This window comes from Gigantopelta aegis, chromosome 15 (assembly GCF_016097555.1).
Source record: "Gigantopelta aegis isolate Gae_Host chromosome 15, Gae_host_genome, whole genome shotgun sequence".
Lineage (NCBI taxonomy): Eukaryota > Metazoa > Mollusca > Gastropoda > Neomphalida > Peltospiridae > Gigantopelta > Gigantopelta aegis.
Genome location: NC_054713.1, coordinates 20,093,020 through 20,117,677, shown reverse-complemented (window position 1 = coordinate 20,117,677; position 24,658 = coordinate 20,093,020). Strand labels below are relative to the sequence as shown.

Here is a 24,658-nt window from a genome sequence, read left to right as displayed (position 1 = left end):
TTTTGTTTAACGACCCCACTAGAGCACATTGATTTCTTCATCATTGGCTATTGGATGTCAAACATTTGGTAATTTTGACATATAATCTTAGAGAGGAAACCCACTACATTTTTCCATTAGTAAGTGATCTTTTATATGCACCATCCCACAGACACGGTAACATATACCACAGCCTTTGATATACCAGTTGTGGTGCACTGGCTGGAACAAGAAATATCCCAATGGGCCTAGTCATGTTATCCCGAAAAATATGTTGAGAAAAATTGGAGCAGGGGTGTTTCAACCCCTGCCGCCACCCCCACCCCCACCCCCACCCCCTTTACACATACAGTTGATACACCCTGTATTATTAAAGCTGTAACATTGTTCCTGGCCAAATCATTACACACACAGCCACTGTTTTAATTAATTAATAATGCCTGATTACATTGTCGTGGACACTGAATCAACAAAATCTCATCATATAAAGATTACAGAATTACAACCGTGTGTATTTCCAAGTATCACAACACATCACTCATTATTTAACACCCAGGGGGATTTACAGTGTCCATTTGTTTTCTCAACTCTCCACCATGTACAAATCCCTAATGAATGTCAATGCACACTAAACAAATAGCTGGTGCAGGCTGTAATGTTAAATGCCAGGGGAGCGTGATTCGGTAATGTTAAATGCCAGGGGAGCGTGGTTCGGCATTTAGCGATCCCGTTAATGTTTGCCATCGTTTTATCACTGATTGTGCAGACGTCTGAGATTGCACATTTCCACTGTCCCAGGCAGGTCGGTCTTAAATGCACCATTGATGAGTGAACATGTCCTAATTGTTTTTCAATTTATCACAGCCTGTGTAGACTATTTGCTGTTGATTTTACTCGAGAAATTTTTTCATTTGCTGCTGGATGTCAAACATTTGGTCATTTTGACATATAGTCTTAGAGGAAACCCACTACATTTTTTTATTAAAACTTTATTTTGTTTAACAACACCAGTAGAGCACATTGATTTATTAATCATCAGCTATTAATTTAAATTTTGGGTGTCAAACATTTGGTAATTTTGATGTGTGGTCTTAGAGAGAAAATCCGCCACATTTTTTCATTTGTAACAAGGGATCTTTTATGTGCATATTCCCACAGACAGGATAGCACATACCATGGCCTTTGATATACCAGTCGTGGTGCAGAGGCTGGAACGAGAAATAGCTCAGTTGGATTGATCCTAGACTGACCACACATCATGTCGGTCTTAAATACATCATTAATGAGTGGACATGTCCAAATTGTTTTTCAATTTATCACAGGATTTTGCCTGTGTAGACTTTTTGCTGTTGATTTTACTTACAAAATTTACAAATTTGTAAAGTTGTATAACTCTCCCTACAAAACTAAAGTTAGTGAGGAGGAAAAAAACTGGGGGTTAAGACAGATTGGAAAGTGTCTTACACTATTCTAGTTCTACGCAAAGTTTGTCCAAAAGACGTTAACCCACTGCGATACTATTCTACCTCAATTCCATGGACATGTGGTTTAGAGAGTTTTTTCTAATGAGCTCTGTCCTGTGCTAAGGGTGGGACATAGCCCAATGGTAAAGCGCTCACCCTGGTGCACAGTCAGTCTGGGATCAATCCCCGTCGACGCACCCATTGATGCTATTTCTGGTATATAATATGTGCTATGCTGTCTGTGGGATGGTGCTACTAATGGAAAATCACCCTCCGCCTGTTACCGGCTACGGTCGGACTGCTGGTACTCCCTTGCACCTGCCAGTGCAGGTGGTCCCTCCTCCTCCCACCCCCACCCTTTCCTGTCCTGGATGGAGGAGCCGGTCGAGGCCAGCACCTGTGCCCAGGACAGGCGTGCTCTACAACAGCTTGCTCTGAATGTTAAACAATTTGGTCTTGGTCTTGGTCTAATGGAAAAATGCAGCAAATGTTTGATATCCAATAGTCAATGATTAATACATCAGTGTGCTCCAGTGGTGGTGTTCAACAAAACAGACTTTAAGTTTGGCACCGTTCCAGGAGAGTATAAGCTTCAGGTTGCCATGACGTAATTTTGCTCATGCTGAAGACTGCTTATGAGAAAAAAGTATCACCAATGATTTTTTTGGAGCAACAGTGTAATAATAACAATATTCAGTGAAACCTATATTTATGGAAGAAAAATGTCACCGGTGATTTTCTTGTAATAACATTGGAATAATCAAAAATATTCAGTAAAACTTATAAATATGGAAAAATGTGTCACCAGTGATTTTTCGGTAACTGCAATAGGATAATCAAGATATTCAGTGGAATCTATACTTATCGGATGAAGAAGTTTGTATTGTTTAACAACACCACTGGAGCACATTGATTAATTAATCATCGGCTATTGGATGTCAAACATTTGGTAATTCTGATTCGTAGTCAACAGAGAATTAAAACCTGATACATTTTTTCTTATGCAGCAAGGGATCTTTTATATGCATTTTCCCACAGGCACTAAAGCACATACCACGGACTTTGTCCAGTTGTGGTGCACTGGTTGGAAGGAGAAAAAAAACCAATCTAAAAATGTCATAGAAAAACATTTATCAAAATATTCAGTGTAACCTAAATTTATGGGACAAAAGTGTCACCAATGATTTCCCTGGACTAATATTGGAGCAATCAAAATATTCAGTGCAACCAAAACTGATGGCAAAAAATAAATGTCACTGGTGATCGTTTTTCATGCAAGAATGAACTAATCAAAATATTTAACAGAATTCTACCCCGAGATAAACACTTCCCCTTCAAATTGGGCTAATCTGCGGTGATGTATGTTAACCGATTTGTGAAGCAAGTGTCTGAAAGTTGCTAACGGCCCTAAAAGTCTGTATTTATGGCTCAGTGTAATGAATGTATGGTTTGTTAAGACAATCGAGTGTGTCGTGGCTAAAACCCCAGAGTGGCTATCAAATAGCAGAAGACAATAAATTAGAGCCGGGGGTTTGGAGAGAATGTTTGTGAAAAGTGTTTACTTGATTGCTTTCGAAATATGTGTGTCTGGAGACAAGAGGTGTTGAAATAGGTGGGCTGGCGATCAATCGTCACTGACCGAGAGGTGTTGAAGTAGGTGGGCTGCCGATCAGTGGTCACTGACCGAGAGGTGTTGAAATAGGTGGGCTGGCAATCAGTCATCACTGACCGAGAGGTGTTGAAATAGGTGGGCTGGTGATCAATCGTCACTGACCGAGAGGTGTTGAAATAGGTGGGCTGCCAATCAGTGGTCATTGACTGAGAGGTGTTGAAATAGGTGGGCTGGCAATCAGTTGTCACTGACCGAGAGGTGTTGAAATAGGTGGGCTGGCAATCAGTTGTCACTGACCGAGAGGTGTTGAAATAGGTGGGCTGACAATCAGTTGTCACTGACCGAGAGGTGTTGAAATAGGTGGGCTGCCAATCAGTGGTCATTGACTGAGAGGTGTTGAAATAGGTGGGCTGGCAATCAGTTGTCACTGACCGAGAGGTGTTGAAATAGGTGGGCTGACAATCAGTTGTCACTGACCGAGAGGTGTTGAAATAGGTGGGCTGGCAATCAGTTGTCACTGACCGAGAGGTGTTGAAATAGGTGGGCTGACAATCAGTCGTCACTGACCGAGAGGTGTTGAAATAGGTGGGCTGGCGATCAGTCGTCACTGACCGAGAGGTGTTGAAATAGGTGGGCTGGCGATCAGTCGTCACTGACCGAGAGGTGTTGAAATAGGTGGGCTGGCGATCAGTCGTCACTGACCGCAAAGGAACACTGGTTAATCTATCCACATTAAAGAGACTATTCCGAAATTTGCTGTCATTGTAAAATGGTTTCTGTCTAACAGGGTCTTTTTAACAACTAAAATGACATATAAAATATATTTTCTTCTTTATAATATTAGTACATCAGGCCCTAATCTAGGCAACAAAATTAGCGTTTTCTTCTCAAAAGGTCGTCTCAAGTCACCAAATTATTAACTACTAGTGATAAGTGGAAGTCACTATAATATTCTGGACCTAATCCGATTACAAAAATAAAATGTCACAACAGACGTCAAGACTCCGACTCAAGTGTCACAGCTCACTTGGCACCTTGTGGCTGTATGTCGGTCTGTGTTTTCACTTTGACACATCGACTGTACACATGGGAAGGGAGAAGTCACTTCTACTTTCTCAGTTCTTCAATTCTTCATTAGGGTCTGGTATAGACATCCCTTCGGTGTGCTTCTGGCCTTCCTAATGTACGTAAGTAGCCCAAAGGGTATTTTGTTCAGGGTTCAGCAGAGTTGTTTGATTTAAATCATTGATTTAAATCATGATTTAAATCACTGCAAATTTTTTTTTAAAATCATGCATTTCGATTTTTTAATTTTTTTTATTATGTTTCATTTGATTTTTATGATTATTGCATTTATTTTTATTGATTATTTTGTAAACATGTGATTTATCAATTAACTTGCAGTACAAAAAATGAAGTGTTATTTAAAATGAATTGTTACGTACGCTGGATAATTATTTTTACATATATTTATAATTGAATTGCAATTAGATTTCAACACCATGTAGTCTAACAAGTCATACTGATCAGTGACAATTCCCCCAAATCTATGGTTGGGATGATCCTGGGAGATCAACACAATAGAAGGTGTCAAGTGAAGCCACTCTGCTTCAATGTGGTAAATTGGACGAATTTGGGGATGCTCTAGAGTCAGATCTAACAGATGTGACTTGAAGTCACTGACTTTACATGTCAAATCACCTTATATAGCCATCCTGGCTAAACACCAAGTACTTAAACATTAACTCAATAATCCCCAAAATGCATTTTGTTGCCTCATTTCTAGATGTTCGAGGGAGCAAGTATTCAATTCAGAAGCTCCAAATTAAAGTAAAAATTTAAAAAATCAAATAAATCTGATTTAAATTTTAAAATCCGATTTTTCAAATTTAAAATAAAATAAAATCATGATTTTTTTCAACCCTGGGGTTCAGTTAAGATGGGGTTCACTGTATATACATTATAAAATGAAATTATTGCATCCAAAAATGGTAAATAAATGATGATGCACATCACTATTTTGGTTAAAATATCACCTCATACTCAGAGGCATAAATAACGCAATGGGTATTTCACTTACATTTTCTTCAAGGGACATTCCTGAGGTCAGGGTCAGGTCATAGGGCTTTACGTGCATGTTCAGAACAAGCTGTTGTAGCGCACGCCTGTCCTGGGCACAGGAGCTGGCCTCGGCCGGCTTTTCTGTCCAGGACGGGACATTCCTGAGTGTGCTGCACTTTTATACTTGTTATCGACTAACAGAGACTTTTTAACTCTCAAAAGCAAACCCTCGGTATACCGGAATTGCCCCAAAACCGGACAATTTTCACGGTCCTTTTTCAAAAAATTATACAGAAATTAACCTCTCTAAACCAGATACCTCTTAATATCAGATATTTTACTTGGTCCCGAGGGGACCGGTCTCTGTGGCGTCGTGGTTAGGCCATCGGTCTACAGGCTGGTAGGTACTGGGTTCGGATCCCAGTCGAGGCATGGGATTTTTAATCCAGATACCAACTCCAAACCCTGAGTAAGTGCTCCGCAAGGCTCAATGGGTAGGTGTAAACCACTTGCACCGACCAGTGATCTATAACTGGTTCAACAAAGGCCATGGTTTGTGCTATCCTGCCTGTGAGAAACACAAATAAAAGATCCTTTGCTGCCTGTCGTAAAAGAGTAGCCTATGTGGTGATAGCGGGTTCCCTCTAAAAAACAGTGTCAGAATGACCATATGTTTGATGTCCAATAGCCAATGATAAGATAAAAAATCAATGTGCTCTAGTGGTGTCGTTAAATAAAACAAACAAACTTTTTAGTCCCGAGGGTCTGGTTCAGAGGGGTTTTACTGTAATATCAAATATATTTTTTTGCATAAAATATTAGTGGCTGTATATTAAATCTGTTTCTGATCGTTCTAATATTTGTATTAGGTTAAATTTCATTTTATTTCCTAAAATATATTTTCCCACAGGCACTAAAGCACATACCACGGACTTTGTCCAGTTGTGGTGCACTGGTTGGAAGGAGAAAAAAAACAATCTAAAAATGTCATAGAAAAACATTTATCAAAATATTCAGTGTAACCTAAATTTATGGGACAAAAGTGTCACCAATGATTTCCCTGGACTAATATTGGAGCAATCAAAATATTCAGTGCAACCAAAACTGATGGCAAAAAATAAATGTCACTGGTGATCGTTTTTCATGCAAGAATGAACTAATCAAAATATTTAACAGAATTCTACCCCGAGATAAACACTTCCCCTTCAAATTGGGCTAATCTGCGGTGATGTATGTTAACCGATTTGTGAAGCAAGTGTCTGAAAGTTGCTAACGGCCCTAAAAGTCTGTATTTATGGCTCAGTGTAATGAATGTATGGTTTGTTAAGACAATCGAGTGTGTCGTGGCTAAAACCCCAGAGTGGCTATCAAATAGCAGAAGACAATAAATTAGAGCCGGGGGTTTGGAGAGAATGTTTGTGAAAAGTGTTTACTTGATTGCTTTCGAAATATGTGTGTCTGGAGACAAGAGGTGTTGAAATAGGTGGGCTGGCGATCAATCGTACGAACGAAATTATTTGAAGACAAAATCCAGTTTGGACTTGTTACAAATGTAAAGATGACCAGAAGCACATTGAATATACAGACACTGATATTCTAAAGAAGAAAATATATTTAATATGTAAGTTTAATCGTAGAAATATTTTATTAATAGGAAACATCTTACAATGCAGCAAACTCAGGAACGTCCCTTTAAAGAAATGTCATATATATATTATATGCATTAAATAAACACCAAGTTATGGTTTTTGCATCAAATGCATTTTATTCCATTTTTCCACTGATTTAAACAAAATCCTGTTGTTACCGATGTATCATTTGTCCACATACTTCATATATATATGATATGAGATTTCTGTAAGAAAATATTCAGTGAAATAACTCATTGCATTATTTATGCCTCGCAGTATATGTTCACTATTTTTTCAATATTGAATGTACCTGTACCATACCAATAAATTACACCCTTTTTGTATATAATTGCGTAACAATAAAAAATATTTTTTAGTTAAATTTTCATAATGTGAGCTACTGTTGTTGCATTGGCTGTTTGCAATGAAATATATTTTATAATGAAATGAAGATAAAAGCATTTCGCTCCTTTTTGTTTTATTTGAGGGTGGAGATAAAAAGGGGAGGAGGAAAAAGTACTTCCATAACCACTTCTAAGTGAGATGGTTTAGACAACATTTTGTGATCAACACTGCACCCTTTGATAAATCTATTATTCTTAGATGGTTTAAACAACATTTTGTGATTAACACTGCAGCCTTTGATAAATCTATTAATTTTAAATGGTTTGGACGACACTTTCTGTCAAATACTGCTCCCTTTGATAAATCTGTTTTCTTATACACCCGTGAGAACACCATGCATTATTTTTGGTTACACATGGTTGTTAACACATGTACGTGTGTTAACAATTTCAAGACATACGACTGGCTGCTCCTAGGTGATGACCAGGTCACCAATGCCATACATCCAATGAAAAACCCCATTATAAATGAGATCATTTAGACAACATTTTACGACAAATACTGGTCCCTTTGGAAACCCCATTATAAACAAGATCATTTAGACAACATTTTACGACAAATAATGGTCCCTTTGAAAACGCCATTATAAACGAGATCATTTAGACAACATATTACAACAAATACTGCCCTCTTTGATAAACCCCATTATAAACAAGATCATTTAGACAACATTTTACGACAAATACTGGTCCCTTTGAAAACCCCATTATAAACAAGATCATTTAGACAACATTTTACGACAAATACTGGTCCCTTTGATAAACCCATTATAAACAAGATCATTTAGACAACATTTTACGACAAATACTGCCCCCTTTGATAAACCCCATTATAAACAAGATCATTTAGACAACATTTTACGACAAATACTGGTCCCTTTGATAAACCCATTATAAACAAGATCATTTAGACAACATTTTACGACAAATACTGCCCCCTTTGATAAACCCCATTATAAACAAGATCATTTAGACAACATTTTACGACAAATACTGCCCCCTTTGATAAACCCCATTATAACTGAAGTAGATGTTGAGACAGGGAACAGCCCAAGGGAGATAAGTTTACAGCCAGAGTGATCAATCCATTGGAGAAAAAAACTGCACGAAAGCATGTAGAGCTTGTTAGAGCGACCAGTAGATTGTGAATGCATGTGCGGCGTTACGAGTCTGCGAGGCAATCAGGCATTATGGTGTACATTAGAAAAATAACATCGTTAATAACTTCCTTAAACACTTGTGAGATTGGTGATGAAAAACGAACCATTTCCAATGTGTTTGTAGGGTTGTTTTTTTAAACACATAAATGCATTCAGTCGGAAATATATTATCAAACCAGTTTTCAGTTTATGCTCTTTTTATGAACCTCATACAATTTTGTTTCATTCTTTGTCGTGTAGTGTGGGAAATAAGATATATGGAAAATTTAATATCACACAGACGAACGATTCCAATCACATTGGCTAAATGTGATAGAGATGGAAAACAGAGACAATAAAGAAAGATTGAAAAAAATATATTGTAAATGAAAGAAGCCCGTTGAGGATTAAAATGCATTACTGTAATAAGTGACAGGTATGTTCTTTGACTGGTACTGTAAGGTTGCCTTATATCAAACCATTCCCCATTGCCGATAATATTATTTTGAAAATATACTCTTCAAAAAACAGTAGAGGAACCTGAAATATTAATGTTTTATGTTATGACCACAGACATCCTAGTAAAGAACGTTCAGGTCTGTTTATCAACACACCGAAACACATTCCATAGTTTGCATGTGCATCACGCAGTTGCCCCTTATATGTGCGTGGAGTGTCATTCTCGATTTTGACAATTTCCAGGAAGGTCCATTAATCACTGTGGAACATTATTTCTGTCAATCTTTTTCATTCTGTTGATCATACAATTGTTATTGTTTTGTTTTTAGTCATTTTTATTGCTTCAATTTGCGATTTACTGACAGAAAAACATCAACTTTCAAATTTCACTTCTGACCCTAATCGTCCTTCAAGATCTTTGGTGGTCATAAAACCTACTGTAATACTAAACTACCGGTTGTAATGTTTGCCCAATAAATTCACTATTATCATACAACCATTCCCCACAGCTAATATACCTTACCGAAATTGGCAATTGTAAATTCTTATTAGAGTTCCCCTACTTTTTTTGAAGAGTATAATAAAACTGATATAAGCAATCTATCAACCAATGTGGTTGGTACACATTTATAAAGAGAAAGTTATAGTTTGGTTTGTTCAACAACACCACTAGAGCACATTGATGATATATTAATCATCAGCTATTGGATGTCAAACAGATAATTTTGACATACAGTCTTAAGAGATCTTTTATATGCATCATCCCACAGACAGGACAGCACATACCACAGCCTTTGGTATACCAGTTGTGGTGTTATTAAGAGAAAGACAACATGTTTTTAAAATATTTTACATTTAAATCAAAATCTTAATGACAATAGTTACTATCAGTGTATAAACAATGGTCACATTTGTGTATTAATTGTATTCAGTACTGGATTTTACTTCATTTACACTTTCCATAGGCAGACAACTAGGCCTGTAATTGTAACTAATACTGGATTTTAATCCATTTACACTTTCCATAGACAAAAAACTAGGTCTATAATTGCACCAAATACTGGATTTTACTCATATTTATACTTGCCATTAACAGAAGAGTAGGTCTCTAATTGTACCCCAAATTGGATTTTTAATCCATATTTACACTTTCTATGGACAGAAGAGTTTAGGCCTATAATTGTACCTAATAGGGGATTTTACTCCATTTACACTTTTCATAGACAGAAGAGTTTAGGCCTTTAATTGTACCACAAAATGGATTTTTATTCCATATTTACACTTTTCATACACAAAAAACTAGGTCTATAATTGTACCTAATACTGGATTTTACTTATATTTACACTTTCCATAGACAGAACAGTAGTTTTATAATTGTACCCCAAAATGGATTTTTAATCCATATTTACACTTTTCATACACAAAAAACAAGGTCTATAATTGTACCTAATACTGGATTTTACTCATATTTACACTTTCCATGGACAGAAGAGTAGGCCTATAATTGTACCTAATACTGGATTTTACTCCATTTATACTTTCCATAGATAGAAAGGTTTAGGCCTATAATTGTACCTAATAGTGGATACTGGATTTTAATCATATTTACACTTTCCACAGACAGAAGAGTTTAGGCCTATAATTGTACCTAATAGTGGATTTTAATCCTTTTACACTTTCCATAGACAAAAAACTAGGTCTATAATTGTACCAAATACTGGATTTTACTCATATTTACACTTTTCACAGATAGAAGAGTTTAGGCCTATAATTGTACCTAATACTGGATTTTACTCCATTTATACTTTCCATAGACAGAAGAGGTTAGGCCTATAATTGTACCTAATAGTGGATTTTACTCCATTTATACTTTCCATAGACAGAAGATTTTAGGCCTATAATTGTACATAATAGTGGATTTTACTCCATATACACTTGCCACAGACAGAAGAGTTTAGGTCTATAATTGTACCTAATAGTGGATTTTACTCCATTTACACTTGCCACAGACAGAAGAGTTTAGACCTATTTACCATTAGCATTATGTCCTAGTCATGGAGCACTAACTGGGCTGAAAAACGAATATTGTGATCTGGTTCATCTTTTGGGCAGGACGTAACCCAGTGGAAAAGCACTTGCCTGATCTGAGTCTTACAGACAGGACAGCACATACTGACCTCACCATTTAAGGAAGCTATCCCTCTCACTCCCCATCACTCCCCTGAGACAGAGGGAGGGATGTAGCCCGGTCGGAAAACGCTCGCTTGATGTGCGGTCGGTATAGGATCGATCCCCATTGGTGGGCCTATTGGGCTATTTCTAGCTCTAGCCAGTACACCATGACTGGTATATCAAAGACCATGGTATGTTCTATCCTGTCTGTGGGATAGTGCATATAAAAGATCCCTTGGTGCTAATGGAAAAATGTAGCGAGTTTCCTCTGACTGACAGAATCAGAAGTACCAAAATGTTTGACATCCAGTAGCTGATGATTAATAAATCAATGTGTTCTGGTGGTATTGTTAAACAAAACAAACTTTAACTTTCATCTTTATATAAAGAAAATAGGTACTAAATAGTTATTAAAGGGACATTCCTGAGTTTGCTGCATTGTAAGATGTTTCCGACTAATAAAATAGTTCTACGATTAAACTTACATATTAAATATATTTTCTTGTTTAGAATATCAGTGTCTGTATATTCAATGTGTTTCTGGTCATCTTAATATTTGTAAGAAGCCCAAACTGGATTTTGTTTTCAAATAATTTCGTACGTACGAAAAACTACATTTTAGGAAATAAAATGAAATTTGCACCAGTACAAATATTAGAACGATCAGAAATATGTTTAACATACAGCCACTAATATGTTATGCCGGAAAATATATTTGATATGTAATTACAGTCGTTAAAAGGTCTCTGATAGTCGATAACATCTTTAAAATTGCAGCAAACTCAGGAATGTCCCTTTAAGGTTAAATTAGCAGTGACATGATACAGGTCTAATTGGGAAGAAGGGTTGGGATTTAGCTCAGTCGGTAGAGTGCTCGCTTGAGGTGCTTCCGTTGAAGGATCGAACCACCTCAGTGGATCCATTCTGTTGATTTGTTTCTTTTTGTTCCAACCAGTGTAACACAATTCGACAAAGGCTGTGGTATATGCTGTCCTGTCTGTGGGGAAGTGCAGATCCCTTGCTGCATTAGAAAAAATGTAGTGGGTTTCCTCTGATGACTACAAGTCATAATTACCAAACATTTGACATCCAGTAGACGATGATTAATTAATCAATGTGTTCTAATGGTGTCGTTAAACAAAACTAACTTTAATTGGAAAATGGCACATGGATCAACTCATCCAAGGGCACTCCAGTGTGGAAACAAATTTAAAAAGGAAACAAAAGGGCACTTGAATATTTTTTTTTGGGGGGATAGGATGAATCCCTAGGTCCCCCCCCCCACTAGAATCCACCTCTGTGAATTATTCCAAACTCTTACATTAAATTGTCTAGACTTTTACACTACTATAATCATGGTATACGTACAGCAGACCAGTAAAATCTCCTGATTCATTAGATATTGGGGAAAAAAACAAATAGCGTGTGAGATTTAATAATATAAAATTACTCGTGTTCACAGTGACCTGATGTGTGTGTGTTGCAGCGAAATGACAGATCCAGCTATTAAATATTAATACTAGTTAATTTTCCAACACAACCGATTAGCATCTGACGGTGCAGTTTTCAGAGATAGCTGTTATTGATGAGTCCTTTGTCTGCGTAGGCTATAATAGTGTGGCAATGGAAGGACAACTGCTTCTGCAATGTAACCAACATTATTAAGTTTGCGTCTGCTCCGGGCGGCCATTTTCTAATTCATATACATGTTGGGAGTGAAATGGTTTTGAGCAGTGACATAATTGACAATTTACCACTTACTGTGACCGACTTCTAGGGTGAAAAAAAACAAAACCACAAGGAAATTATAGTTTGAAAAAAACCCCCCAAAAAACTGATAATAATTTTAACAATTTGATTGGTTTAGAAGAAATGTTTTTCTTCTGTGTGTTATTTTTCTCTTTTTGTCACATGGTCTGACCTTATTGGTTTTTCAGTTTATATAGGCAGCTGATGATAATTACATTTCTTTATGTTCCTTCCTTCCTTCCTTCCTTCCTTCCTTCCCTCCCTCCATCCTTCCTCCCTCCCTCCCTCCCTCCCTCCCTCCTTCCTTCCTTCCTTCCTTCCTTCCTTCCTTCCTTCCTTCCTTCCTTCCTTCCTTCCTTCCCTCCCTCCCTCCCTCCCTCCCTCCCTCCCTCCCTCCCTCCCCCTCCTTCCGTCCTTCCTTCCCTCCCTCCCTCTCTCCCTCCCCCTTCCTTCCTTCCTTCCTTCCCTCCCTCCCTCCCTCCCTCCCCCTCCCTCCCTCCCTCCCTCTGTCCTTCCTTCCTTCCTTCCCTCCCTCCCTCCCTCCCTCCCTCCCTCCCTCCCTCCCTCCCTCCCTCCCTCCCTCCTTCCTTCCTTCCTTCCTTCCCTCCTTCCTTTTTTTTTCTTTCTTTCTTTCCATTCTTCCTTTTTTTTTTTTTTTCTGTCCTTAAAATGCACTTTGTTCTTCATCCCAACAGGATTTCTGCCAGAGGGTAAAATGGGTAGGGGCCATACCCAAATGTTTTGCAGATTTTCATTTTTTTAAGTTAACCTTTTAAGAAAATGAATGACTCTATGATTTTCTTAACTGTAACCCTAAACTTAAACCATTTTCTTTCTGGGGGAGGCCACCCATGCATACCCCCTGTTGACTGTGGTTGCATTCAATTCCATAGCGCCATACCCAGAAAGTTCTTTCTGGCAGAAACACTGTCAAGCCCTGATATTTAATCCTTTTATAGCACTTTTTTTGAAAATTTACATTCTAAAGGGATCTAAACATTATTTTTCTTGAATTACATGTAGTCTTAGAGGGTTCCTGTTGGTGGCCCATAGTTGGTCAGTGGTTAGTGAAAGAGAAGAGGGATAGTGATCTTACACCTACCCATTAAAACTCGCTCTGGGTGGGAGTCGGTACCGGGCGGTGAACCCTGTACCTACCATTCTGCGCAATCTTAGGTAAACGTAGCCCATGAAGTGCTTGATGCGACAGCAAGTTTTCCCATCTCCCATCAATTTCTGTCTGGTCCCACAACTGATAACCATATGTACTGTCCTGTCTGTGGGATGGTGCATATAAAAGATCCCTTGCTGCTAATCAAAAAGAGTAGCCCATGAAGTGGCGACAGCAAGTTTTCTCTCTCAATATCTGTCTGGTCCTTAACCATATGTGCTGTCCTGTCTGTGGGATGGTGCATATAAAAGATCCCTTGCTGCTAATCAAAAAGAGTAGTCCATGAAGTGGCACAGTGAGTTTCCTCTCTCAATATCTGTATGGTCCTTAACTATATGTCCGATGCCATATAACCATAAATAAAATGTGTTGAGTGTGTCGTTAAATAAAACATTTCCTTGCTTCATTCCTTGTAGTTGGACTGGTGGCGTCGTGGCAGGCCATCGGTCTACAGGCTGGTAGGTACTGGGTTCGGATCCCAGTCGAGGCATGGGATTTTTAATCCAGATACCGACTCCAAACCCTGAGTGAGTGCTTCGCAAGGCTCAATGGGTAGTGTAAACCATTTGCACCGACCAGTGATCCATAACTGGTTCAACAAACGCCATGGTTTGTGCTATCCTGCCTGTGGGAAGCGCAAATAAAAGATCCCTTGCTGCCAATCGGAAGAGTAGCCCATGTAATGGCGACAGCAGGTTTCCTCTCAAAATCTGTGTGGTCCTTAACCATATGTCTGACGCCATATAACCGTAAATAAAATGTGTTGAGTGCGTCGTTAAATAAAACATTTCTTTCTTTCTTTCCTTGTAGTTGTTCCAGTATTCAGATATTTTTTCATTTCTCTGTTGGCCAAAGGAAGTTTACCTATGAAATTGTATTTACATGTACTTAGCCAAGCTTACATGTATACTCTTCAAAAGAAGAAACGCAAAACCACATTGTCGTAACATTTGGAGAATTGATTTAATTATTGAATGGTGAGTCCGATAATTACCAAATGTTGCAGGATTGTTCACAATTCACTCTAGTCCATTGTGAGTAAGTGATAGGACACACCACCAAGGTCAAGGTCATCTGGAGTCAATACCGGGTGTGGCCTCCGCGTGTGTTGACAACTGCCTGGCACCGCCTGCCCATTGAAGCAACCAGAGTACGGATGACGTCCCGGGGGATGGTGGCCCACTCGGCCTGCAAGGCTGCTGCCAGCTCGGGCAGGGTCTGGGGCTGTGGTTGTCGCTGTCGGAGGCGTCGGTCCAACTCGTCCCATAGATGCTCAATTGGGTTCAAATCCGGTGATTTCGATGGCCAAGGAAGGACATTAATGTTGTTGTTCTGTAGGAAAGCCGTTGTGAGATGTGCTGTGTGAGGCCTGGCGTTGTCATGTTGGAACACTGCGTTGGCGTTGGCCATAACTGGAACGATGTGTGGCCGGAGGATCTGGTCAGTGTAGCCCTGTGCATTCAGGTTGCCCTGCATGTGGACCAGGTCAGTTCTGCCAGTGTGTGAGATGGCTGCCCACACCATGACACTACGCCCGCCGAATCTGTCCACTTCCTGCACGCAGTTTGCCGCATAACGTTCACCACGACGCCTATACACGCGACATCTTCCATCATGACGTCGGAGCAGAAATCGGGACTCGTCACTGAACCACACCTGTCTCCATCGCAGTTGAGGCCATTGTCGATGAATCTGGCACCACTGCAGTCGGAGTCGACGGTGTTGTGGTGTTAAGATGACACCTTGAACTGGACGTCTGGCACGAATTCCTACCTCACGTAGGCGGTTCCGTACGGTCTGGTCGGATATCCTGCGCAAACCTGGTATTGCTGCGGCTGTGGAGGTGGCAGTAGTCAATCGTTCCCGAAGGTGGCGTACCCAGATGTAGCGGTCCTGCCGGGGGTAGTGACCCGTGGTCGACCGGATCTAGGGAGGTCACGTGTTGATCCATGTTGCTGGTAATGGTCCCACAATCTGGAGATGGTGCTTGGGGACACATGGAATGCCCTGGCAACGGCCGTTCTGGATTCGCCTGCGTCTAGTCGGCCGATGGCATTGTTTCTCTGCGGTTCACTGAGACGTGGCATGTCCTGGATTGTCAACTGTCAGCCAGATACAGAGGCCAGGCAAGCGAACACCCTGCACTTTTATACTGTCAGTGTTCATGTTGCACGTGCAGACAACGCACGTGCAGTGGTGACATGGTTTGCACGTGGCTGCGTTTTTGCGAATATTCACATTTTGGAACTTTATTGTACAGTAGCTGCGTTTTATCGAATGTAACCGTGGGAATGTGTTTGGGACATGCAATGACCTTATATTCACAAAGCATGAACCGGTAGGAAACATAAAATCGGAGTTATAACCCATTTGTACCCTTTTGCGTTTCTTTTTTTGAAGAGTATATATAAACTGAAACATTCATTTTAATTTTAGCAAATATATTTTGATATAGAAAGGAAAAACTAAATTTCATATTAAAAGTCATTAACCATTTTGTGGATAAAAATCTGAACAATTCATTTGAATTTAAACAACATTTAATATATTACAATCTAACAAGAAAAACTAATTTCAGAAGACAAAAATCGTTTACTAAGGGGAGACAACTCTAATCTCATTCAACCTCCATTAGGCCAATATCTATTATATCGCTATGTATTTCCCGTTTATCATGGAGGACTTTCTCTTTCCTAATGGACAAAATTATGCCTTACAATAAATCCTCAATCTGAATGGAAATTGATGGAATTACTTTTACAACCTGGGGTATTTCGTCCAATGTCTTCTTATCTCAAAATGTTCTTAAATTCCATCGCAGAACATGGTAATTTCATGTAGCAGATCGGCTCAAGCTGTAATCTTTTTCACGAAAGCTCGTATTTTCCTGGTGGCATTCATCACAAAGTTAATTCCATTTCTTGATTGATCCATTAACCGTCTAATTCTTTGTTCGTTTAACCAATTGCCCTGAAACAGACGGGACAGATACAAACATATCGGATGGTAATTACTATCGACTGACAAACCGCGGATGGTAAAACCGGTCTACTTACAGCGAGGACTCTCAGTCATGTCAGAAGCATAGGATCCTTTCAGAGCTAGAGACACCAGATTACGAAACACCATTTTGTCATCACACAAAAAACCTCATAACTTCTGAGGAAGGAAGAAAAATGTTATATTTAGCAACACACTCAACACATTTTATTTACAGTTATATGGTGTCAGACATATGGTTACGGACCACACAGGTATTGAGGAAATGTTATATTTAGCAACACACTCAACACATTTTATTTACAGTTATATGGTGTCAGACATATGGTTACGGACCACACAGGTATTGAGGAAATGTTTTATTTAACGACGCACTCAACACATTTTATTTACGGTTATATGGTGTCAGACATATGGCTAAGGACTACACAGGTATTGAGAGAGGAAACCTGCTGTCGCCACTTCATGTGCTACTCTTTTCAATTAGCAGCAAGGGATATTTTATATGCACCATCCCACAGACAGGGTAGTACATACCACAGCCTTTCATATACCAGTCGTGGTGCATTGGCTGGAATGAGGAATAGCCCAATGGGCCCACCGACAAGGATCGATCCCAAACTGACTGCGCATTGAGCGAGCGATTTACCACTGGGCTACGTTCTGCCCACAAACTTATGAGGAAAAATTTTAATAAAAATCAGTTGATGCACACAGTCATTACAAATAGGCTTAATGTTAGGTACCAGTTTGTTTTTTAATGATGAAGCATTTTTATTTAGATCAGTTAATTGTAAGACCATATACATGTACGTGTTTATTACAAATAGAATTCAAGAATGACACACTAGGTCACAATGTTAGGAATATCATTAAATTAATAAAGTAGACTCAGTTTTAAGTACCAGTATATTTTTTAATGATTAAGCATTCTATTTAGATCAGTTAATTGTAAGACCATATACATGTACGTGTTTATTACAAATAGAATTCAAGAATGACGCACTAGGTCACAATGTTAGGAATATCATTAAATTAATAAAGTAGACTCAGTTTTAAGTACCAGTATATTTTTTAATGATTAAGCATTCTATTTAGATCATTTACATGTAATAGTATGACCAGGCTGGGACGTAGCCCAGTGGTAAAACATTCGCTTGATGCGCGGTCGCTCTAGGATCGATCTCCATCGGTGGACTCATTGGGATTTTTCTCGTTCCAGCCAGTGCTCCACAACTGGTGTAACAAAGGCTGTAGTATGTACTATCCTGTCTGTGGGATCCCTTACAGCTAATCAAAAAGAGTAGCCCATGAAGTGGCGACAACAGGTTTTCTCTCTCAATATCTGTGTGGTCCTTAACCATAATATTATGTCTGATGCCACATAACAGTAAATAAAATGTGTTGAGTGCATCGTTAAATAAATCATTTACTTCCTTCCTTTAATAGTGAGACCATATTATGTGTATATTACAAATAGAATTAAACAATGACACAATATATTAGAGTGTTAAGGGACAGTTTTAGGAATTTTATTAAATGATTGATGCATACATACAGTACAGGCTCAATTTTAGGTACCAAGTTTTGTATAGCTATCAGTGAATACATCAAAGTTTAAGGTATGTGTTGCCCTGTATGATAAAAAATGAAATGTTTTATTTAATGATGCACTCAACACATTTTATTTACGGTTATATGGTGTTGGACATATGGTTAAGGACCACACAGATATGGAGAGGAAACCCACTGTCGCAACTTCATGGGCTACTCTTTTCGATTAGCAGCAAGGGATTTTTTATATGCACCATCCCACAGACAGGATCAATCCACATCGGTGTACCCATTGTGCTATTTCTCGTTCCAGCCTGGTATAGCAAAGCTGGGGGATGGTGCATATAAAAGATCCCTTGCTACGAATGAAAACATTTAGCAGGTTTTTTCTCTAAGATTATATGTCAAAATTACCAAATGTTTGACATCCAATACCCGGTAGCCAATGATTAATAAAATCAGTGTGCTCTAGTGGTGTCATTAAACAAAACAAAATTTAACTTTATTATGTCCCAGTGGTGTTGGTAAACCAAAAAAATAACACACAAAACAACAACAACAACAACAAAAAAACGACCAAAAGCAAATGTTTTTGTTTTGTTTTTTAAAAACATTTAAACCTTCTCTAGGGATGGGATTTAGCTCAGTGGGTTGAGTGCTCGCTTGTGCATCGCAGGATCGAACCACCTCGGTGGACCCATTCAACTGATTGTGTTTTTTCTTGTTCCAACCAGTGCACCATAACTGGACAAAGGCCGTGGTATGTGCTTTCCTGTCTGTGGGAAAGTGCATATAAAAGATCCCTTGCTGCATTAGGAAAAATGTAGCGGGTTTCCTCTGATGACTACGAGTCAGAATTACCATACGTTTGACATGCAATAGCCAATGATTAATTAATCAATGTGCTCCAGTGGTGTCGTTAAACAAAATAAACCTTTTTAATCCTGTCTAATGGTGCTGGTGGAAAAGAAGAAGAAGAAGAAGAAGGAGAAGACTGACTCATTAACCTCTGTCTAGTAGTGTCATTAAATAGAAATAACAACAAAATAAAGCTTTTTAATCCTGTCTAATGGTGCTGGTGGAAAAGAAGAAGAAGAAGAAGGAGAAGTCTGACTCATTAACCTCTGTCTAGTAGTGTCATTAAATAGAAATAACAACAAAATAAAGCTTTTTAATCCTGTCTAATGGTGCTGGTGGAAAAGAAGAAGAAGAAGAAGGAGAAGTCTGACTCATTAACCTCTGTCTAGTAGTGTCATTAAATAGAAATAACAACAAAATAAAGCTTTTTAATCCTGTCTAATGGTGCTGGTGGAAAAAAAGAAGAAGAAGGATAAGACTGACTCATTAACCTCTGTCTAGTAGTGTCATTAAACAGAAATAACAACAAAATAAAGCTTTTTAATCCTGTCTAATGGTGCTGGTGGAAAAGAAGAAGAAGAAGAAGGAGAAGTCTGACTCATTAACCTCTGTCTAGTAGTGTCATTAAATAGAAATAACAACAAAATAAAGCTTTTTAATCCTGTCTAATGGTGCTGGTGGAAAAGAAGAAGAAGAAGAAGGAGAAGTCTGACTCATTAACCTCTGTCTAGTAGTGTCATTAAATAGAAATAACAACAAAATAAAGCTTTTTAATCCTGTCTAATGGTGCTGGTGAAAAACAAGAAGAAGAAGAAGGAGAAGTCTGACTCATTAACCTCTGTCTAGTAGTGTCATTAAATAGAAATAACAACAAAATAAAGCTTTTTAATCCTGTCTAATGGTGCTGGTGGAAAAGAAGAAGAAGAAGAAGGAGAAGTCTGACTCATTAACCTCTGTCTAGTAGTGTCATTAAATAGAAATAACAACAAAATAAAGCTTTTTAATCCTGTCTAATGGTGCTGGTGGAAAACAAGAAGAAGAAGAAGGAGAAGTCTGACTCATTAACCTCTGTCTAGTAGTGTCATTAAATAGAAATAACAACAAAATAAAGCTTTTTAATCCTGTCTAATGGTGCTGGTGGAAAACAAGAAGAAGAAGAAGGAGAAGTCTGACTCATTAACCTCTGTCTAGTAGTGTCATTAAATAGAAATAACAACAAAATAAAGCTTTTTAATCCTGTCTAATGGTGCTGGTGGAAAAGAAGAAGAAGAAGAAGGAGAAGTCTGACTCATTAACCTCTGTCTAGTAGTGTCATTAAATAGAAATAACAACAAAATAAAGCTTTTTAATCCTGTCTAATGGTGCTGGTGGAAAAGAAGAAGAAGAAGAAGGAGAAGTCTGACTCATTAACCTCTGTCTAGTAGTGTCATTAAATAGAAATAACAACAAAATAAAGCTTTTTAATCCTGTCTAATGGTGCTGGTGGAAAACAACAAGAAGAAGAAGAAGGAGAAGTCTGACTCATTAACCTCTGTCTAGTAGTGTCATTAAACAGAAATAATAACAAAATAAAGCTTTTTAATCCTGTCTAATCGTGCTGGTGGAAAAAAAGAAGAAGAAGAAGGAGAAGACTGACTCATTAACCTCTGTCTAGTAGTGTCATTAAATAGAAATAACAATAAAATAAAGAAAAAAAAAAATAAAAAAAAATTAAAAATGAAACATCAATCAAAATGAAAAACAAATGCAAATATTGTCTTTTATTACCCACATGGTCCAACATAACTGAGTTAATAATAATCAAACGAAGCACACACGTGATAACAAGTGTAATGACTTAATTTTGGGAAACGATGTCATGTTGATGTCATAACATGACGTTGCTTCTCCAGTCCCAGCTTCGACTGTGCATTTGAAATATGACGTCATTTTGCCGTCTCCTTCTAGTTGTGGCTGAAACATTTTGAGTTGGGTCTTGTTATTCATAAAGAAAACAACAATAATAATATTGATAATAAAAGAAATTATTACGCTGACACTCGTTTCGTAAAATCCATATGACACACAAGTTCGTATAATAATCTCTATTTATGACAATTACACATTAACCCATGTCCCGGACAACAAGCCAGAGGAAGACTAACTCATTAACCTTTGTCTAGTAGTCTCATTAAACAGAAATAAATAAAGAAAATAAAGAAATAAAATGAAATAAAATGAAACAAAAAATTAAATAAAACATCAATCAAAATGAAAAAAAAATGCAAATATGATCTTTTAAGACACTTGCACATTAACCCGTTTCCCGGACAACACGCCAGACCAGACGGCTGTGATGCAAACTCAGGACGAAGTGCTTGAACCGCGGCTTGAAGCAAATGTGAAAATAAATGATGTCATCAAGAAGTCAATCTCCGCTTGTTGACTTTTTGCCGTGCATGAGCAACTTTCTTGATTTACAACAAACGAAAAATCAATCCTGGAAATATTCAGTGTCATCCAGTGCATATTTGATCTGTATCAAACGCCATTACCGTTTTGCCGTGATATTTCCTCTATTTCCAGACATACCAGGTTTGGTTTTCAAAAGCACATCATTTTCACTGATAAAGGTGTTCCAGGATAAATCCAATGAAAAGTTGAGGGTGCAGTTTTTTCCTTGCTTTTACAAAGTAAAATGGCAAAATATAGGCAGACCTTTCCCCAGGATATTTTTAAGGCGCTTACATTTTCAGTGCCAGCTTGGTTTTTCTATGACAATTAGCAATCACCTGTTGTTAAACGAAAGGGTGCCGAGGGCCCTGCACCTAATGAGGTATGAAGGACACGTTTCACCTGTTAGAAGTGTGAATACCTGTGTACTGTAAAGTTTTAAAAGTTGCTACAACCAACAGTTGATTGTCACATATAGCCAATTAAAGCATAGAGGCAATTGATTTAAGGCCCTTACATGATGCCAAAGCAGTTACTAACACACCTAAGGCGTAGTGGCTCCCTACGTCATATGCCTCTGGGGAAACCCCTGTATAGGTACAGTAGAATCTTGTTGGGTTGAACTCGGAAGGATCAAATACACCACAACACTCAAACCAAAAACAAAGTCCCAAGTTCCACTTACACATTGTTCACCAAATGGTTGGGTCGAACTACCCAATGGGTCAAACACTTTCTCGAGCACCACCGGGTTTCGAGCTAACAGGATTCAACTGTATATTACTTTTCCAATGGCGGCAGCAGAAATGGCATCAACTTCAATGTTAAGGTTTTATATTTGGATCAGTTTCTCATAAACTATAAATCCTAGGACAATGAAACTTGGTTTACAGTTACACCTATGGATGTTCATCACACATTTTTTTATGGTAGGTGAGACATTTAATCCTGCAGACTTCTTGTTTTAATACCTACCATCCACAAAATTAAAAGTATACGTAGGAGGTGGGGGGTGGGGGGTGGGGGGGGGGTGCTGTTGACTCACCAGGCATAGAATTATAGGATATTAAACGAGCTTCCATTTCATATCATGTTTATGTCCTGAGTGAAATAATTTTCAATTGTCACAAGCTTTAGCAGTGAACTTGAACAGTAAAAACAAAGAAAGAGTTGACTTCAGGATTAGCATGCTAAAACCCATTTACGCATGATGAATTGTGTCATCCTTTACCAGTTGTGTTTTATGAATATATCAGAATTTTTATCTTTGTTTGTTTTGTTTTAATTACGTGGGACACAGACAAAACATAGAAATAAATGCATCGTATTATTAATGCGAATAACACAAACTCACATTTTCCGCATTAATATTATGATCACATTAATTTCAGTATGTACAGTATATAATTTCAAAATTTTTATTTTGTCTTTCAGCACCATGCCAACATTACTTCTGTGCATTTGGCGCCAAGTGTTTTGTGAACAAGACAGACAACTCTGCATACTGCCAGTGTCATTTCCGCTGTAAGCCAGTGTTCGCCCCAGTCTGTGGCAGCGACGGTGTGACGTATTCCAGTGAGTGTCTGCTGTTGAAGAGCAGCTGTATAACACAGCGCCGAATCAAGTTGTCCCGTCCAGGGGAATGTGGTAAGATTTGGTGTTGTTTTAGAATGTTTGGTGTGAATGTCTGATGTTTTGTCCCCAAGCCAGTTCGCCCCAGGCAGTTCAGCCCCAGGTCTATTTGTGCCTTACCAATTTTCTCCCAAAACAATATGTCCGTCCACTGCATTGCAATGAAATGAAATGAAATGGTTGATTTAACTATGCACTCAACACATTTTATTTATGGTTAAATGGCATCGGACATATGGTAAAGAACCACACAGATATTGAGGGAGGAAACCTGCTGACGCCACTTCATGGGCTACTCTTTTCAATTAGCAGCAAGGGATCTTTTATATGCACCATCCCATAGACAGGATAGCACACACCATGGCCTTTGATGTACCAGTTGTTGTGCATTGGCTAGATTGTAATGCAAAGTCAGTTTGCTGCCCTCAACAAATTTTGAGGGTTTTTCCCATGATGTTCCACTTTGCTATGTTTAAAAATATATGGGCTTTTTACGAAAGAAAAGAAGCCCAATGAAGCACTTTTTATGAAATAAATTCATTGGGGCGGGATGTATCCCAGAGGTAAAGTGCTTGTCTAATGCACGGATGGTCTAGGATCAATCCCCGTCTGGGAACCCATTGGGCTATTTCTCGTGTTCCAGCCAGTGCCCTACAAATGGTATACCAAAGGCCATGGTGTGTGCTATTCTGTCTATGAGATGGTGCATATAAAAGATCCCTTGCCACTAATGTAAGAATGTAGTGGGTTTCATCTCTAAGACTATATGTCAAAATTACGAAATGTTTAACATCCAATAGCTGATGATTAATAAATCAATGTGCTCTAGTGGTGTTGTTAAACAAAACACACTTTAACTAACAGTGAAAAATATGCTGTAGTGTTTAAAAACTAGGTCCGTCACTTTACGTATTGTGATAAACTGACATATTGTTGAGGACAAACTGACTTGGAGTGAACTGTTTTGAGGGTAAAACATTTGGTACTGGTTTAGTATAGATGTTGTCATACATGTATGCATGATCTTCACTTTTGAAATATAAAACAAACATTAAAATATACAAAATAAATCACATTTTCAAAATGTTTACAGGTGCAAAATAAAGAATACAATTTTTAAAATGATTAAAAGTTTAATGTAAATTACTTTTCTTTCAGAATTGTTAAAAATGCATACACATATATTCTTCAAAATTTTCAAAATGCAAAATACTCAACAGAAGCTTGTAGTTGTGCAAAATATATGCAAAAATTATTACATACTCATCAGAAGCTTGGTAGTTGTGCAAAATATATGCAAAATGAATAATTTCAAAAATACTTAGACCGGCAATATCTTT

General features: G+C 38.2%; 1 protein-coding gene across 3 annotated transcripts in view; it reads left to right on the top strand.

The window, feature by feature from the left end:
- The window catches only part of LOC121390004 (agrin-like), a 312,421-nt gene that overhangs the window by 154,847 nt on the left and 132,916 nt on the right, over nt 1–24,658 (top strand). For all 3 annotated transcript variants that reach the window (XM_041521696.1, XM_041521697.1, XM_041521695.1), the window contains exon 3: nt 23,121–23,333. In XM_041521696.1, the coding sequence (XP_041377630.1) occupies nt 23,121–23,333 (213 nt within the window). The remainder of the gene's footprint in view (nt 1–23,120; nt 23,334–24,658) is intronic.